Source organism: Trematomus bernacchii, unplaced genomic scaffold (genome assembly GCF_902827165.1).
Source record: "Trematomus bernacchii unplaced genomic scaffold, fTreBer1.1, whole genome shotgun sequence".
NCBI lineage: Eukaryota > Metazoa > Chordata > Actinopteri > Perciformes > Nototheniidae > Trematomus > Trematomus bernacchii.
This window is the reverse complement of record NW_022988043.1, coordinates 11,632,553-11,650,739: the sequence shown is the minus strand read 5'-3', so window position 1 is coordinate 11,650,739 and position 18,187 is coordinate 11,632,553. Positions and strand designations below refer to the sequence as shown.

Genomic DNA, 18,187 nt, shown 5'->3' with positions numbered 1-18,187 from the left:
ACATCTGACATGCAATTCTAGCATCTTATGTAAAGAAATAATATACACAGGTCAGACTAGTCGAGGCTTATGTGTATTATGTGTACATATACATTCATGTATTTTATCGTTTACTATGTAGTATGTATTATTTGTACCTTCTGTTGAACTGCAGAGCAGAGACCAAACACATTTCCTTATGGAGACGATGAAATATACTGCATTGCATCACCTTCAGTTTCCAGAAGGCCAAAAAAGAACTCCAGCAAAAATACATGTTTGAATATCATTTTCTGTCCTTCTTGATTCCAGTCCGACTGTGAACTGAGCCTCGCATGTTGGTCTGGTGTTGCTGCTGCTGACAAGAGGAGATGACAAGACTAATTGAGATTAAACTTGACCTGTAAGATAGGTGTTTATTTTTACCATATACTGTACATGCTCACCAAGAAGTTAGCAAATGAGAAAAAGAAAGTAAAACACAAACCAGAGCGCAGTATTGGGTTAGTTCATTTCCATCCAAAACATTTTATTGTCCTCCGAACTGAAAGGTGTACCCTGTGGTTTGGCCTGGTTCGCTGAGCCAAACATCATACATTGCATCTCTTCAGGTAGCAGCGAGGCATACACAGATCTTTCTGACTGAGAAACGATTGGAAAGAGCAACGCAGGATCCTCTCCTTCAAGTCACATGATGAGTAATCTTTGCATTCATGAGTAATGGAGAGAAGATTAATGTCAGATCACGGGGAGCTTGAAGAAAGAAAGTAGGGTCTGGTCTTCCATAAAAGAGAGAGAAGGGGGGGAACAAAACAGTTTGAAGACCAGGTTGTGTTTCTTCCATGTTAGAAAAGGCCTGAAAACGGTCACACTGGGGAGCTTCATCGGTTTGCCTCCGAGTTGTGTATCGCCTTTACGTAGAGCATCTGTAGTGTACACCAATGGACACTGGATATGTAATTCAAAACCAAAGTGCCCACAGTCGATATAAAGCAAGGTCACATGACCCAAAACAGGTGATGACACACAGGGGAGGGGAAAGGGGGTTGAGACTGGACATGAATGTACCAAAACGCTGCCATCAGTGTGTGTGCGTGTGTGTGGTGCAGAAATGCCGTGGTGTGGCACTCAGCACCGTTCTTTACAGTTACTCAGGTGTCTGAACCAAAGAGAAAGACCCCTCCTCGTGACTGTGCAGTTCAAAATGGGCACATGGTGATTTAAGCTCATGCTTAAGTTGTGGTAAACCATCCAAGCACTTTAATTAATAACTATAAATACACAGCAGCATTTTTACCGGCGAGGACTGTGTGCCTCTCCCTGGGTGAGTGTGTGAGGTGTTCGTCTCTCTACACTACGCTCGTCCGCTAGAGGAAACACAGGGTTATGTGGAATTGATTATCAGCTTTCATATAGATTTTTCTATAATATATTTATATAGTTATTTTTCTTTCTCTCACGCACCCACCACGCTTGCTTGCTTGCTTTCACATTCTCTCGTCTCACTACTTTTATTCAATGTACACAACGTAATAAGCATGGGGTGGAGTGGGGCGCGACAGAGCTGAAATGACAATCACTGAGAAAGAAAATAATTAAAACAAAGCCAAAAAGAACTGCAGTCTTTTTTTGTCATCCATTGGCAGTCGGACCGACTCGGCAGTCAGCCACGTACAATGGTGGTTTGAGGTGGGGGGGGGGGGGGGGGCCGTGTCATCAAAGGGGCGGTGCGGGGGGCTCTTTCTTCGTTGGCGCCGTTTTAGACGTTGTTTTCGTCGTCTTGGTAGCCGGGGTCATCTCCTTGAGGTTGAGGTTCTCCAGCGCCACGTCCAAGGTCATGACCTCTACACAGCCCATGGCCTCGAAGTCAGCGAAATTCCGCAACGAGCCGTGACAGTCGTCCTCGTCGGAGGAGGAGGCTGAGGCGTCGTCGTCGGGCAGCAGCGTGGACAGCAGCAGCTCCGTCACAAACAGGCTGCGGTCGGCCCACTGCGCCTCGCACGCCTGCCGCTCCGCCTCAGAGAGCCGCGGTTCGCTCAGCCTGAGGGAGAGACGACAGAGAGGAGACAAAGGTCAGAGGAACTGTGGATTTCAAGAGATGGATGTAAAAGCAAATCACCGTAGAAAATCAAATGAAGTCTAAAAGATCCTCTCCAGACGTGTTTTAAGGCATAAAGATTCTTCAAAAAGTAAAATCAATCACGATTAGGTAAATAGTTTTCCTTTGAAAGTTTAGCATTGGGTCACAGAAACATGCTTGTAGATAAACTACAATACACTCATTTAGGTTAAAACACTGAATGTTAACAGACTACCTTTCAAAAATATAGATTAGAGAGCCTGAAGGTCAAACATCCAGTGGCCATTGGAGTAAAGCAGGGGTGTCAAACTCAAGGCCCGCGTACCAAATCCGGCCTGCGATTTCATTTGATGTGGCACGCAAGGAACTTGCAAAGAATATAATACGTTTATTATACAGTTACATGCCGCTTTACAGAAGCACGTTGTCCATAAACTACATGTCCCACAATGCTTCTCATTTTGTGACGTGCACTGAAGAGACTTTCAATTATTTGGAATTATTTGCCCTAGACTTCTGCTTTCAGACGTAGTTAATTATGGAGTTATTACCCTATCCGATAATAATACAATGCAGTGGCAATAATGTAATATAATACATTATTTCATATATATTAATATATGTATATTTATATAGTCTTAAAGTTACAACCGGCCCTTTGAGTGCAACCACAATGCTAATGTGGCCCGGGATGAAATTGAGTTTGACCCCCATGGAGTGAAGACATTGAACAGTGCAGGAATGAGAGCCCACCTGCTGAGTAGGAACTGGGAGCTATGTGCAGGGTGCTGTGTGTTGGACTCCGGGGGTCCCGGGTTGGGGCTGGGGTTGGAGTTGTGGTTGGCGCTGGGGTTGGGGTTAGCTGCGGCTGAGTTGCTGTTGAGGATAGCGTTGGCGCGGCCCCCTCCCCGGGTGGCGTTCCGGGCCGTCTCCAGCTGCTGCCTCGCGGCCTGGGCCTGCTGCCGCTCCAGCTGCAGCTGCATCTGGAGCTGCTGGAGCTGAGAGGCCGAGGGGCCCGAGCTGAGCTGCCCCCCCGCCGAGCGCCGCACCCCCGACAACTGGGACAGAAGCTCTGGAGGAACAAGATGGAGAGGATAAGGGCTTGGTGTCAAAAATAAAGATTAGAACGACAAGCAAACACTTGTTGGTCCATTAAGCGGCACCAATCACTCTGGTTAGTATCAGACAGCAGGATCTCATGAATACTCCTGCAATGATGAGTCAATAACAACTGAAAAGTACCTCACCATCTATTGTGATAATCTCTAACTCTTAGGCTGGTGCCCCACGGGAACGCATACGGCAAAACGCATAGGATTAACGCAATCGCAAAAAAGCTTCCGTCCACACGCAATATACACCGGATAGTGTCTGTTCACACGAGACAGCTCCGCTTAGCTCCAACCGCTGGAAAAAGCTGCAGTACATATGCCGAGCCTGTACGTGGCGCTGTAACTTCCTCCACAAAAGCAGCGAAGAAGCATGGTCGTCATGGTTGGCCTTCTGTTTATTCCAAGCCCCCAGGAAGTGCGCCGGACTCTGATGAAAATATTCGTGCTGGCCAAACGGCGGTACTACACTTCCTTTTGGTTGCCAGGCCCGGAAACACTTTTTCCCATTGACTTACATGGGGAAAGAGTGGTCTGTAAATCGTTGGATAATTTTTTTTAAACTAAATAAACTACCCAGTATGAACACTTGTATAGCCCTTATTAAAAACATTCGTTCCTCAAGTTGTAAAATGTGCTAATAACGTTATTCTGAGAGTTATTTCCCTCTGCATTATGAACGCGCATCTAACCCACGGGACCGCGCCGCCCGGCACGTTCATGTTACGTGTTCAGCACTACATGAGTTTATCTTTACCCATGGATGCACTATAAGAACGGACCCATATCGTCTTACTGCCAGCCCACGGAGCTGTAATAATGGATATATTGCACATGTTTGCTGTAATTCATCATTTGTAAAATATTATACTACATGGGCTGTATGATTAAATCTTGTACCGTAAATGTTGTATTAAATAAAGTTAATATTACCGACATAGATTAACGTCCCTGTAGCTTCTTATTGCACTAAGAAGCTTATTGCACTGTGTGTGTATATATATATATATATATATATATATATATATATATATATATATATATATATATATATATATATATATATATATATATATATATATATACTATATATATATATATATATATATATATATACATACATATACATACAGTGCAATAATTCTTTCATGCTAAATGAAGCTCTGTTGCTTGGATATCACTAGATCCTGTTACAGCGTAATATAAAAGTACATAACGATTGATGTGTAAATTAGCATAATTACTAGCTAACCGCTAGCTGCTAACTGCCGCCTCGTTAATATCAAATCTATCATAACAAACATTACCATGCTGTCATGAACGTGCGGTGTTGTTACGTGTACGCAAATTGACGTGCTTGATGTGAACGAGCATTTTGGGGGGCATGGTTAAAGTTGCGCATGCGCTATGAGCGCACATACGGGTACTTCTCAGGCATGCCGGGTAATCTGTGACGTTTCGCTCTCTCAAAAGTTGGGCCATTTTATCATCATGCGCGAATGAGCAACTCTTATAGGAATGAATGAGGCCCCGCCTCCCACGCTGTATCCAGTTCTTATTATACATCCATGGTTTATTCTCCGTGGTGGGGGCCGAGGGAACCGGGCAGTTTTTCGCCGGTCAACGTGTGTAAAAGTTCAAATCTTCCGGACAAAATTATAAAAGTGCCGGTCAAAGGTCTTCTTTGTTATTTATTAAGCTTTAAAACAAATGAATAACGACTATATATATATATAATAATAATAAAATACACGGAGCCTGTCCTCTCTTTTTCCTCTCTTCTGACAGCGTCAGTGTCTGTCTCATGCAGCAGCTGATCCAGTAATGAGTGACCCGGCAGACAGTAAAGGTAGTTTGAGAGGTAGGCTAATTAAAATAGCTAAGGGTGATGATCTGACTTGAAGTGTGTGTTTTCCTCCCGCTGCATCACAGCAGGAGGAGCTGCGTGTCTCCGTCCTGTCAGATTAGACTTCACTCGCATTTATGTGCATAACGAGATAAAGATAAATAATCTGAATTCAGTGTGCAGTTTACTTTTGCGGGGGTGAGCGGCAGAGGTGGGGGGAGGCAGGGCTATTGCGTCATCATTATCACAAAATGATCGTATAGGTCCTACACACGGAGCCGTTGGACCCCCCAGAGCGTTGCGTATGCCGTTCTATCCACCTTGGGACCCGTTATCGTTACCGCAGTTGTTTACTGCCATATTCGGTCGTCCTAGTGTGGCAGAACGGTCTATATGACACTAAACAGTTACGCAAACGGCTGTATGCGTAACACACGTGGGGCAAGCACCTTAGTGTGTGTTTCGCTCCGCTCACTGGTCCGTCACAGCGGGCGGAGCTGCAGGATTTCTGCTTCACACACGTTGCATACCGCTATTCTATTGTCTTTTTCGGACACTTTAAAATACTGGTGAAGCCATTTCGGCGAGCTTGTTTTGCCACGCACAGAGAAAAGTGTCATGTATTTTACGTCATGTGATCGGCTCTCCTGATCGATCTTTATAGAGAGCACCGATGGTTAGTTCATATTGATTAATGTTAGAAACGGTTTAAATGTGTCAAAGAATAAAACCTTTTTAAGTTAATAAAACAATTTAAAAAAAGAAAAACATAAAAGTATCTGAAATAAGATGCCTTGTTTTGTTGTTTTTCTAGCATTTATGCACTATACTGTCATGGAACAACAATCACGCAGGACTGCTGAGCAGCATCTGATCCAGTCAGAAGTCATCACTAGAACACAAAAGACACACGTTGAGCACGATAAGACCCTCAGCGGGTCAACGTTCGAGCAGGCACGGCGGGTCGTTAGTGAGGCGGCTGTTTGTGAGGCACTGAGCAGGGCCGCTCATTACTGCACAGCCGGAGCTGACACGGTGGATGCCAATAACTGAACCGGACTACAATCAGGAACAGGATAAACAAGGAAGGGCCACTGCAACAGCTCTGCGGACATGTTACTGTTTTATACACTTTTTTATATCAGGCACTCGTATATCTCTGCAACTGCATTTAGTTAATCGTTGAGAGAAACAGTTTATATTCAGACAACATGGAGGATTTAGTACTGAGCACCATTGTTTGTGTGTCAGACCTGCTGCAGTTGTTGCTGGATGATATTCAATTGAATGGTTTTCTGCTTGAATGTATAACGAGAATATATACGTTTTTATTATCTGAACTACATCAGGATCCACAGCTGTGTGTCTCAGAGGAAGGCTGTATCTGATGTCTCTGTCCCATGTGTGTGTGTGTGTGTGTGTGTCTGTCTCTGACCTGCTATGGGGTCCATGGCCTCTCTGCTGTAGTTGGAGCTCTGTGAGGAGCTCTGGCTGGTGGAGAGCCCCCCTGTGGTGCTACTGGTGAAGTGCATGTTGGACCTGCGGGCTCGGGGACCCCCCAGCCCACGGCCAGGGTGGAACATCCGCCTCACGTGCCGCACCCCACTGGACTCATCGTGAAGAGCGCAGTTAAGGAACCCATCGGGAACACATCAGGAACAAACAGCCATCCAATTCATCTTCATTTTTATATTTTATTACACTTTCAATCTACAAACTGTCTAAACATTTTTACCATAAGTTCGTTTTTTTTGTTGACTTAAAGTCTAGGCAATGTAGTCTTTACTTAGGCAAGAAAACCACACATAATCCATGTTTTTCTAGAATGAATATTGAACATTTCGTCAATCTACTCTGACCAACATATAAACTTGCTTGTTTGCTGTCATTGTTCACTTTAAGTTGAGTGAGTAAGTTACTTCATTCCTCCTGACTTCACTCATTGTGTATTGCTAGTGTAGTCCAGATAGTGTGGACAGAAAATTGAACTGCTGCATTATGGGGAAATGATTATACTCCGACAACAAACTGATGCACACTGGGTAAGCCCACAAACAGCATGGTACTTGTTCCATCTGTATTTCATTAAACTAGGATTTTGCATTTCAATGTTCTCAAAAGCTCTAAATCAAAAGGACTCTATAAATAGTCAGCAGCCCTCGGAGGTTTTCAGACAGAAACTCACAGCGAGTGTTTCAGACGGCTCTGACAGGCAGATGCTGCCATTTCAATCCTTCACACAATTTGATAAATAACACATTTTTGAAATGTTCTCCATTCTGAGGCTCCCCTGAACAACTTGTGAAAGGTAGCTTCTGTAGTCCAAGAACATTGACTTATACACTCAAGCAGAGCCTTCCATTTCTAATGAGTCAATCACATGAACCTCTTCTCTAATAACACATCTGCATTAGGGAAGAAAATAACTAATTACGATTATTTTGACTACTATTCCAATCGCATACTATTTACAAAATTGGAGGGATTGATACATTTTGCCTCAATGTTGTCATTATCATTGAAAGATCTATTTTAAATTATTATGATTTGATTTTTTTAAGAGAAAAGAAAATGTATTTTATGAGTTTCTTAGAGTGCAATTTGTAGGCAGGCATCTATGCAGCACCACAACCCTTAATTTAGAATACTATTAACACCTACTTTGCCAATATTGTGTCTACTGCAATTAGAAAAGCAAACTAGCCCTTATTGCAATTTAGATAAAATTCAATTAATTGTGCAGCCCAAGCCTGCATCGTTTACATTGTTTCACGTTTTCACTTTTAGAGACACATTTATAATTGTTGTTCCCTGACTGCCTTCTGCAGAAATGTGCTCCATCTCTCCACTTTGATGAAAAACAATGCAAGCTACGAGGGATGCAATGATACAGAGTCTGCTCTCCAGATAAAGATTCAAATACTTCAACTCATGTCATCTGTCCACACTCATACCAGTGTTTAACTCAAAATCTCGACATGGTACTGGGTAAAACTCATTGGAAACATTATAATGTTCAGTACCAAACAACCAGGGATTGTTGCGGCAATAAAAAAACTCCGATAGTGTCCTGGTGAGTATGTTGCGATGGCATCATTTAGTTTGAAAACAGCCATGAAATCATAACTGCACATATTCTGTTATTATACTATGCTATTCAACCTCACCTTTGTTCACTCACCACCATGGTGATTGGGTACACTACCACAGGAGGCTTTAATGTTATCAGCAAAATGTCAACAAATGTCAGTTCCAGTGAGCCCTGGTGCGCTAATCTCTAAAATGATAAAGCAATCTGCATGACACAAAGTGCATCGTTTCCACACAGAAACCTTCAAAGTCTGCTTCTTTTTTCCCCAACTGACTGCCAAACAAATTCAACACATTTGACAGTCAACATATGAGATGAATATGGTTCGTCTGTGGAGGAAGGATTACTGTTATAAAAGGATATCAAGTCTCTGGGCGCTCTGTGTTCAAGTGTGAGATGTGCAGCAAAGTCATCCGTCACGTGATTCGGGTCGCCACCTGGCAGCGCTGCACATATGGGGCAGATCTGGGGGAGAGGAGGAGAGCGCACGTTAATATCAGCACACTTCACTAAACACTCAACATTCAGCAGTTGTGCTGCGGGGCGCTCTTGAACAAACACTGAGATCGGAAAATGTCTATCTGCTGTAGATGATCTCTGATCTCAGGGAGGCTCCGGACACACAGAAGGACATATGGGCTGTACTGTGGTATCATGGACACTGTGAAGAGCATCATGTCCTTTTGTTAGGTTTCTCCATTTAAAAAAAGGCATCAAATCAAAATGTGCTAAGCTATAAACTTATAGTATTGATTTGGATGTGAAGTATTTGCTTCCCTTTTTCTTTTTTTTTTTAAAGACAATAACTCATGACTGCGATGCCCTATAAGGCTGTCATAACATGACAAACTAAAACTATATTTGAGGTCATGAACTCAAATATATATAAATATAAAAGGTTTTCCTGCTATGCTTGTTGTGTTTTTGAGTGAAAACCTGCATCATGGTTTTGATAATTATCATAAATTAACTACACAAACTAAAAAACTTTCATAAAACTATTGTTATTACTGTGGAAAATGCATACAAACCAAAAGCAGTTCATGTCAAAATGAACCCTTATTCAATATTAGGTACATTATTTCCAACCTGTATAACCACATTTAAATGTGCCACTCTAACAACTCCATTATAATGGTTTGGACCACACTAAAGAAAGTTAGTAGAATCTGCAGTGATTTATGATTTACTGTAAAATGTATGGTAATCTGAGGTTGTCTGGAAGGAAAAAGATTCATCAATACAAACTAGGGCTGTGCAATTAATCGTATTTTAATCGCAATTACGATTTTGGCCTGCCACAATTACGAAAACAACATAATCGAGAAAAAAAAACGATTATTTTGCTTTGCTAGGTTGTGACAGTGCACTGCAACATATTTGATCAAATGTATTTGTATTTATCATATTTATATATGTTTAGTAGCTTGTTGAAGTGCGCTCCAAAATATTTGTTGATCTTGCTTATTGGTATTTATTATTTTGATATTATTTATTTAAATGTAGATATAAATGTATCATTTATTTAATTTATTTTTGTATTGGTTTTTCAGTTGAATTATACGCTCAGGGAAATCAACAGTTAAAAAAATACTGTTCAAATTATTATTTGTATTTGTTTAAAAGTTCAATAAATGGATGTTTTCAAAGTCAATGAATAATCGTATTTAATAATCGTGATATCAATTATTGACCAAAATAATCGTGATTATGATTTTTGCCATAATCGCACAGCCCTAATACAAATCTAAAATGAGTTTCAAACATTGCAATAACAGCAGCAGTAAAGTAAGGTGCTCCTAAGTATTTCTCTGCAGTTCAAACCAGAAGAACAACAGTGAGCATCTATAAATAGAGCTGCACAGTCTACCTGGCATCACATGCAGTTCAGTTTTACTCGCCGTGTCTCTAGCTGACATCAAACTAGGCTTTGACTGCGACGGTGGGAATCAAGGCGACGGTTATGATATAAACAAACTACAGAACACTTTCAAAAACATCCAGTGCCCTCATGTGAGGGACGTTTCAGACACATTCACTTCGCTGAACTGAGAAACATTCTGAGGTATGTGAGGAAAATCAGCAAAAATATAAATGTTTCCAGGTCTTAAAGGTCACGACGTATTATGCAAAATCCCCTTTTTCATGTCTTTTATACATAAATATATGTCCCCTTAAAAAGGGGACATACAAGTTCAGAAAGAGATTCAGAAGTTCAGGAAAAAAGATTCTCTCACTTTGTGTCCTGATCCATTTATATAAAAACCTGTCTGAAAATGAGCTCATCAGATTTTGGCCACTTTATGATGTCATGATTTTTTGGGTTGTGTAACCATTAGCCAATCACCAACCAAGGTAACACCCCCCCACCTTATCACCTGAATCTCCTCCTAGAGCACCATTGTGTTCTTTTTAATCAAATATCTCTCAGAGGGGCGTTGGGAGTGGCTCCTTATTTTCATCTAAAGTAACAGACAGAGAATCAGCACTTTTGAAACAGGGCTGAAACAGAGGGGATTATGGGATGCTACAATGATCTGTTTGGTATTTCGAGCCAAACAGTTCAGAGACATGTTTTGTATATATCTGAGACCTATACTATATTGATGAAAAAGAGGATGATGGGGGACCTTTAAGATCTGTGCAGTTATTAAAGGGTGTCATAGAGGTGGTGAAGCTTCAGCACCCACTCACCACTTCTGTGGAGGTCTCCGTGTGCTCCGCAGCCACGTGCTCCTGCAGGGATATCTCTGTGTAGCCCATCCTGCCACAGTAGGGACATGTGAAGGCCTGGGGCTGCTCCACTGAGAACGCCTCTCCACCGTAGTACAGGTCTGAGGGGAAATCAAGACGGACATTCAGACTCAATGTTTTGGCATTTCTTAACTCAAAGGCAATGTCAGGTGCTGTGATTGCAGTGTTGCTCATACGTAGGATCAACGTTTTATCACATCTGCCACAGAATCCAACATGATAAAGAAATCCTGGTGACGGGAGTTGGACAAAAACAAAGTTGAATCTTCAGAAGTATTTTTAGAAGAGATTTTTAAGCCTATTTGGAAAATATCAATTAAAAAAACAGGTTCAATCAACATGCTGAGAAACAGCTTTTAGTCAAGAGACTGTTCATTATAAAAGATTATCTTGCCAACTCGCATAACATCAACCTGGAGGCAGTTTGAAGAAGCTGTTAAAACGAAACTGACAAATTACCACATTATTAAGTTGTTAGGATTCATTTTGAATGTGTAGTAGAAGCCTTTTTAAACATCCAGTGGACACAGACACACACCATCAGCTAAAGGAGTAGCTTTCGTCTCAACTTGAATTTAGGCAAGTCCCATTTCCAGATTCCTGATAGCTCTGTGTTGATTTCCATACATTTCTGAGGGACATATGAAATTCTGTAATTGATAAATGCTTCACGCTGTTCACCAGCTAGTCCTCAACACCATTTGGCTGTCACTCGCTGTTGGCCAAATTAGATAATGTAGGTTTATCTGTATTTATCTTATATACATTAGGGTGGTCCTTAGTGCCATGTACATTTTCCAATTCATTTATTTTAAGCTCCAACCACCGGAGACCATTCGTTAAGATAGTCAAGAAAACTCTCCTGGTGAATTTTATTCAAATTCCAACAACATTTACCCCTCCCTCATCAACCTTGAAGTTTAGCCTCAGTAGGGTGGTCCTTAAAATTGAAAGTCGGAAAGTCTAAGCTCCAACCCCCAGAATTCATTCCATTAGTCAAGAATCTGACAATATTTACCCCTCCCTCATCGACCTGGGCCACCAGCAGCCACGGTGCTGCAACTGAGGCTAAACTTCAAGGTTGATGAGGATGGGGTAAATGTTGTCAGATTGAGGAAAAAAATTCACCAGAAGAGTTTTCTTGACTAATAGAATGAATTCTGGGGGTTGGAGCTTAGACTTTCCGACTTTCAATTTTAACGACCACCCTAATATACATGTCAATATAGTCAAGAAAACAATGATTATTGCAGTTTTAAGGAATACATTTTGTAATATGCCTTTCCTGGCCTACTGCATACTGTATCGCCCATAATAAGCCAGCCTAAAGCAAGAGCTTATTAACAGCTAATAATACAACCACTCATTTTAAACAAGTCTGACATATGGCTCACATTACAGCTTTTCAAAACAATCGCTTTTAAATTCCTACGATCAAACTGTGAGGGTAAATAATGATATCCTCCATAAAAACAAATAGTTCAGTTCAGTGTATTTTCACTGAAATTACAAAAACTGCAAAAGTCTTTATGAGCTTGCACCTTCTTCTGGGTTCTCAGCAACAGATTGTAAAACTGAATTTATGGTGTGTGAAATGCTGAATATGAACAGATTTCACAGTGGCAATGCATGAAATAATAGCACAAGCGGTTGTAAAACAGCAAGAAAGATGGTCCATTCATCAAACCATTACTTACTCCTTACAGCAGATGGCAGATCTACTGTAATGCTAACCAATAAATGATAGCAATTGCATTAACAGTACGTCTAGACTAGTCAGGATTGAAATCTCTCTATCCCCATTGCTGCCGCTTATTTCATGTAGAAATAAATCATACCAGAAGGCCCAATAACAAACTCCCAAAATCTCCTCAGGCTGTCTGGGTCACATCAGTCACCACTAAACAGTTTGGGAGCAGCCTCCATGTCAGACAACAGAAGCCAGCGGCAGCAAAAGATAACATTCACTGTAACAGTTTAACTTGTGCAGGCTTATTAAAGCCACCAAGGTGGTTTCCAAAGGCTGCCAGTATTAGTTGTTACTTTTATGAAATGCCAAGATATGCAAACTCTTGATTGTTTGTGACCCACTGCTCATCTTTGAACAACCTATAAACATTCCTGATCATTTGTTCTCAAAGTTTTTCATTGTGTTAATGTTGGCATCCCTTTCACAACAGTCCACACACACATCCTTCCTTTAGATCACATGTGTCAAACTCAAGGCCCGGGGGCCAAATCAGGCCCTTGGTGGATTTCATTTCTATTAGATCTGGCCCGCCGGTATATTGCACGCACACCTTCACTCAATCCTGAGGATTTCCTCAGCTCAGAGCCTGACCCCAAACGTTGATGAACTTGCACCCAAGATGAGATGCCAAGTATCTGGCTTAGTGTGCATCACAGAGCAGCAAACTGAGTTTACATGGATGTTTCCTTTTGCACTTTTTTTCTTGCGACAACAGGGCATGTTTGGTTTTTTCTTTGAGGGGAATTGTTTTTTTGAAGCTGTTGTTGGCCTGTGGAAAAATGTAATTATAAGAAATGACTCTGGAAAAGCTGCAGATAGAGCCATAAGAAATGAATGCAACTGATTATTTAATGTTTAATGTTGTTTTTATAGGCAATAATTTAAGCTTTGTTAATTCTAGGTTTAATATGTGCAATAAGTTCATTTCAATACGTTTTGCAATAAACATTGAACCAGTCCGGACCTCGACTAGTACCCATTTTTTTATTTTGGCCCACTGTGTATTTGAGTTTGACACCCCTGTTTTAGATGCAGATACAAATCATACTTACTCTTATATTCAGGTAATAAATCACTATTAAAATCAGATGATACTGTAGCTACTGTGTGTCTGGTTTAGGGTTAACTTTAGAACTGATCTGTAGAGACTAGAAAGCAAAATGTTCACACAATATGTTCAACAGCTGTATGTTCTTGTCAGATTGTCAGTGAATTACCAATATCCTTTTACTATTAAGTATTACCAAATATCTGAACCACAATAACGAATATCATATTAATGAGTGAAAGGCCGCTGTCTTTCCATAATCTGGAATACATAATTAGCCTGATGTGAACATCAACTCTACTTACCAAAGTCAACTCGGGTTAATATACACTGCATGGGATGCTCTGTGGTGTGTCTGGTTGTGGTTGCACCGCTCTCGTAGCACGATGCGCACAGATCGTAGTCATAGCAGATTAAACATTTGTATCGTCGACCTCTGAAGTTGCCTTTTAAACATGCATCGCAGCTCACGCCTGAGGGGAGAAACATCATACATGACAGGAGAAAGAAGGAAGAGGTTAGATTTTGTTAATCTAATATTTGTGTTAATCAGAGAAAGTAGTATGTCTTTTACATTTACATTAAATAACATGTTTCTACTGGGATTTTCTTAATCAATTCAGTTTAATGACCTAAGAAGTGTATTCCTATAATTAATGCATTATGTACAAAGACTACAAGCTATATAATTTAACCTTATTCAAAAATGTAACTTCAAAACATATACAAGAATTACAAACAGGATCATTTTTAAAAGTATGGTAATGACATGCTTGAGGGTTTATGCATGTGGTGGACAGTACATGAACACCTTCTAATGCAATCTAATAAAAATCCCCACAGTAATAACTACATCCCTATGTGTTCATGTTAAGTTTTAAATGAGGCTGTGAAAGAAGTTGGACTTGTATTTTTGTCCTGCGATAGTGTACTGGATTGCATAATGTGTCAAGAGTTACTGTTTTGTTGGACTTGACTATACGTTTTGTATTCTGAGTTTGGTTGAACATTGCTTCTTGTTCTAGTGGTTAAGTGACAAGGGTGAGGCGATTTCCTGTGTTGTTATTGTTAAACTATTGGAAGTCAATGTTAAATATTCAAAGGAAATGCCCTGCCACCTAAAAATAACCATAGAATAGACACAACACTCATTTGACACAGAATATTAGAAGTTGTCACTGTGTGTTATTTAATGCATCATGTATGACACGTATGTTACTGTGTCCATCCTAACAGGAGACATCCTTCTCAGGAGACATCCTTCTCAGGAGTGATCAACAGGCTAGTGTCCAATTCACATTCAAATAACTAGCATGTCATTCATAAAAGACATCCTCTCCACTATATTCATTCCAGCACTATATGTAACAGGCTTAACCCTTTGTGTCTCTGGGGGTAAAGGACCCTCTCTGTTCAAACCCAGGCCATTCCTGATTGACTAGGACAGTCGTGCAGTTTTGGTGTATAGTATGACACCAAGCTGTCTAAACTCCATCATATCTCCCTCCATAGAGCAATGCTCTGTGATCCTGTTGGGCAGCAGCTGACGACTAGCCCGTTAACGACACTAACAACGATAGACACAACTTGATGATTTCTGACAGTAAAGCTGCCCACAACGACAATATCAACACAAACATGCAAACTAAAGGCCGCTCAGGCCAGACTAACCTTCGCTGCTGAATAACCATTTCACAAATACACCAGAGCGTTAACACTAGCTTAGCTCAAAAGCAAGACAGCTATGGAAGACTTCAACTAACTAAACGTTTTACTGACTGATGAGCTCAAACATCTACTGACGTCTTCTTGACACCAACAGCCAACTTCAAGCCCAACAAGGTTGGCCACAAGGACGAGGTGGATGGGGATTTGCTCAATGTTAGCTGGCGAAACTGGAATCTAAAGGCCAACTGTTACTGTAAGGCTAAAACATGCTAACATTCACAGGAAGACAGGCCCCCACAACCCCGCAAAGCCACCTGGGATTCCCTGCTCTCGTATGTTTCCTATTCTCGGCACTCCCCCTCGCTCCACAGCTTGTTAACGTTAACCTACATAACCCATTACCAGCTAGCGTGCAGGCTAGCTAGCACACTTAGCTAACGTTTACTAGCGTCTTCCGTCTGTATGACAGCGTTGTTTTGGTCAACTAACAATGGCTGGTGTACATGTTCCAAAACGTAACATTATGTCCGTTGGATTTAACACACATTTTGTGGCCGCCATAATGCGTCCTCACGAAATTACACTGCAACCTTGCCGCTAACACTAGCCGACGCTAGCTAGGATGGGCTGCAAAACAAGACATTCTCGGCTAGCTAACATTAGCTCACGGTGTTCTGTCAACGTTTTTAACACACATCCCGACATGCTCACACCTCGGAGTTTAAGCCTGTTTTTACCTTCATGACGGGACATCCTACGAACACTAGCGCAGCCCCCTGCTCGGGCTCCGTAGCTTGCAATACAGAATATTATTAGTGAAGAGAAGAGAAGCCGGGGTTGGTTGGCTGTCCCTGGCCTCTTCCCTCATGAAGGATCCGGTCTGGCTCGATGCCCCCCCTCCGCCTCCTGCTGTGTCACTGTCCGGTGCGCCGCTGCTCCGTCCACACGGTGGCGCTGCTGCCTCATCCGTGGAGCGAAGGGTAGTTTAGCTGGTGAGTGGCTGTGGACATTTAAATCGTTCTAATAATTGTATTAATTGCAGAGGTGGAAGAAGTACTCAGATATTGTACTTAATTAAAAGTAGAACTACCAGAGTGTAGGAATTCTCTGTTACAAGTCCTGCATTAAAAAATGTACAGAAGTATAAGCATCACAATATACTTAAAGTACCCAAAGTATAGTACTCATGATGCAGATTGGTTAAAATATAATATATGTCTGATTATAGTTATTGAGGCATTTATGTGTTTATCAAAGCTGGTAAAGGTTCAGCTCATTTGAAATACTTTGTATACTGCAGGGTAGCTTGTGGAGGTGTAACTAAAGGCTTATTTGAGTGGTGATTATATTTCACATCATTAATCCAAATCTGCAAAATAACTTAAGGTATTACATTCATTTAGTGGAATAAAAGTACACTATATACCTCTGATTTGTAGTGGGGTATGTACAAAGCAGCAACAAATGGAAATACTCAAGTAAAGTACAAGTCCCTCAAAAGTGTACTTAAGTGCAATACTTGAGTAAATGTACTCAATTTTGACACCACTGGTTAATAGAAAGTTCCTTCTCCATCTTTCTTAACCCACACTCTTTTTTGTTTCCCTGTTTCCTTGTGAAACGTATTGACTCTAGACATTTTGAGAATTCTCACTTACGAATAAACCTTGCAATTTCTTTTAATTAACCTACAGAGGAATAATTTGAAAACAGTACTGTTTACAATCAAATCCATTTTAAATTGTATTTCAAAAAAAGTTTTTAAAAAGTTGTAATCCCTGAATGGCATGTAAGTAACATAAAGAATAAATAGACCTTCGAAACTCAAGCTTTGTTCACACTTCGTGGCTCGTATCTGAAGTTATTTGGACAATAACCGAGTAACTAAATACATGAGTAAGAACAATGGTACATTAGACAAATATGTTTAAATTACACTCCTTCTGCTATTCCCTCAGAGCCTGCGTAGGTGATCGTTTTAGTATTTAACAGTGCCTCATTGTTAGGTCTTGCCAGGCAGACTGTGAAGGCAAAAATCTGAATAGGTCAGCAAAGTGCAGAATCAAATTGACAGTCAGAGCAAGCAGCTGGTTGAGGTGTGTGTGGATGGAAAGACTAACTATTCCTGAACAAGTAATGCTACATTTGCTTTCTAACAACTATAAAGGCCAAAGTCTGGTATTAGTTTTGGTCAAACAGACTTATTCTGGGAAGTGGTTGAGTTGAGTTCTGCTTTTTAGATTTTTGAAGAACTACAGAATTGTTGTCAAGCTAACTTTTGAATTAAGAACAGAGAGAACTGCAAAGGCTTTAATGCCATATGCACAATAGCTACGTACAGTGTAGAAATGGCAAGTCCCAAGATAACAGGAGGATGGGATGTCAATTCAACTTGTATTTCAGTATTTTTTGTCATAAACTAGATCGAATCCTTCTAGAAACATAAAAAATGATTGGTTCATCAGTCGTAGGACATAGTGTTATTTAATACTCTAAGATGTTTGCTATTTTAAGCCCCATTGTGTGCTTGAGGACAGGTATATCATATTCCTCAAAGACCTTCCTTTGTTTCAAAATTCAGAATACACTCCACATCCTTCATTGCAGCGACTACTGCCCTCCAGAGATTCCTGATGTCCGTGCAGGAATCATCCTATATGAGTGAGCAGAATGGGCCTTTCACGCTGCATTGCATCATCTGATTATTTGAACTCTAGTAACCTCTCAAGATGCACCATCTGCCCTGTTTCCACAATAATACAGTATGGCTATAAATACATTGGTAAAAATAGGACAAGTTATTTTGGACGCTCGTGTATCACGCCACACTCTCACATTCCTTTGAACAATACATTTTAATTA

At 40.9% G+C, this 18,187-nt stretch overlaps 1 protein-coding gene across 1 annotated transcript; it reads right to left on the bottom strand.

The window, feature by feature from the left end:
* Window positions 1-363: 363 nt before the first annotated feature.
* Window positions 364-16,198, bottom strand: LOC117472954 (E3 ubiquitin-protein ligase KCMF1-like). The gene is made up of 7 exons (XM_034118412.1): window positions 16,063-16,198; window positions 13,963-14,130; window positions 10,800-10,939; window positions 8,469-8,570; window positions 6,450-6,630; window positions 2,813-3,131; window positions 364-2,020 (listed from the first exon to the last, which is right to left on the bottom strand). Exons 1-7 carry the CDS (start codon window positions 16,076-16,078, stop codon window positions 1,696-1,698), a joined length of 1,251 nt encoding a protein of 416 aa, XP_033974303.1. The 5' UTR covers window positions 16,079-16,198; the 3' UTR covers window positions 364-1,695.
* Between the last annotated feature and the right edge of the window lie 1,989 nt (window positions 16,199-18,187).

What these genes read in the sequence shown, in the direction of transcription:
- LOC117472954 (XM_034118412.1), bottom strand. An exon ending in ATTAACCCGAGTTGACTTTG is followed by an intron (nt 10,940 to 13,962) that starts GTAAGTAGAGTT and finishes ATTTCCCCTCAG; the next exon opens with ACCTGTACTACGGTGGAGAG. An exon ending in GGCCATGGACCCCATAGCAG is followed by an intron (nt 3,132 to 6,449) that starts GTCAGAGACAGA and finishes TTGTTCCTCCAG; the next exon opens with AGCTTCTGTCCCAGTTGTCG.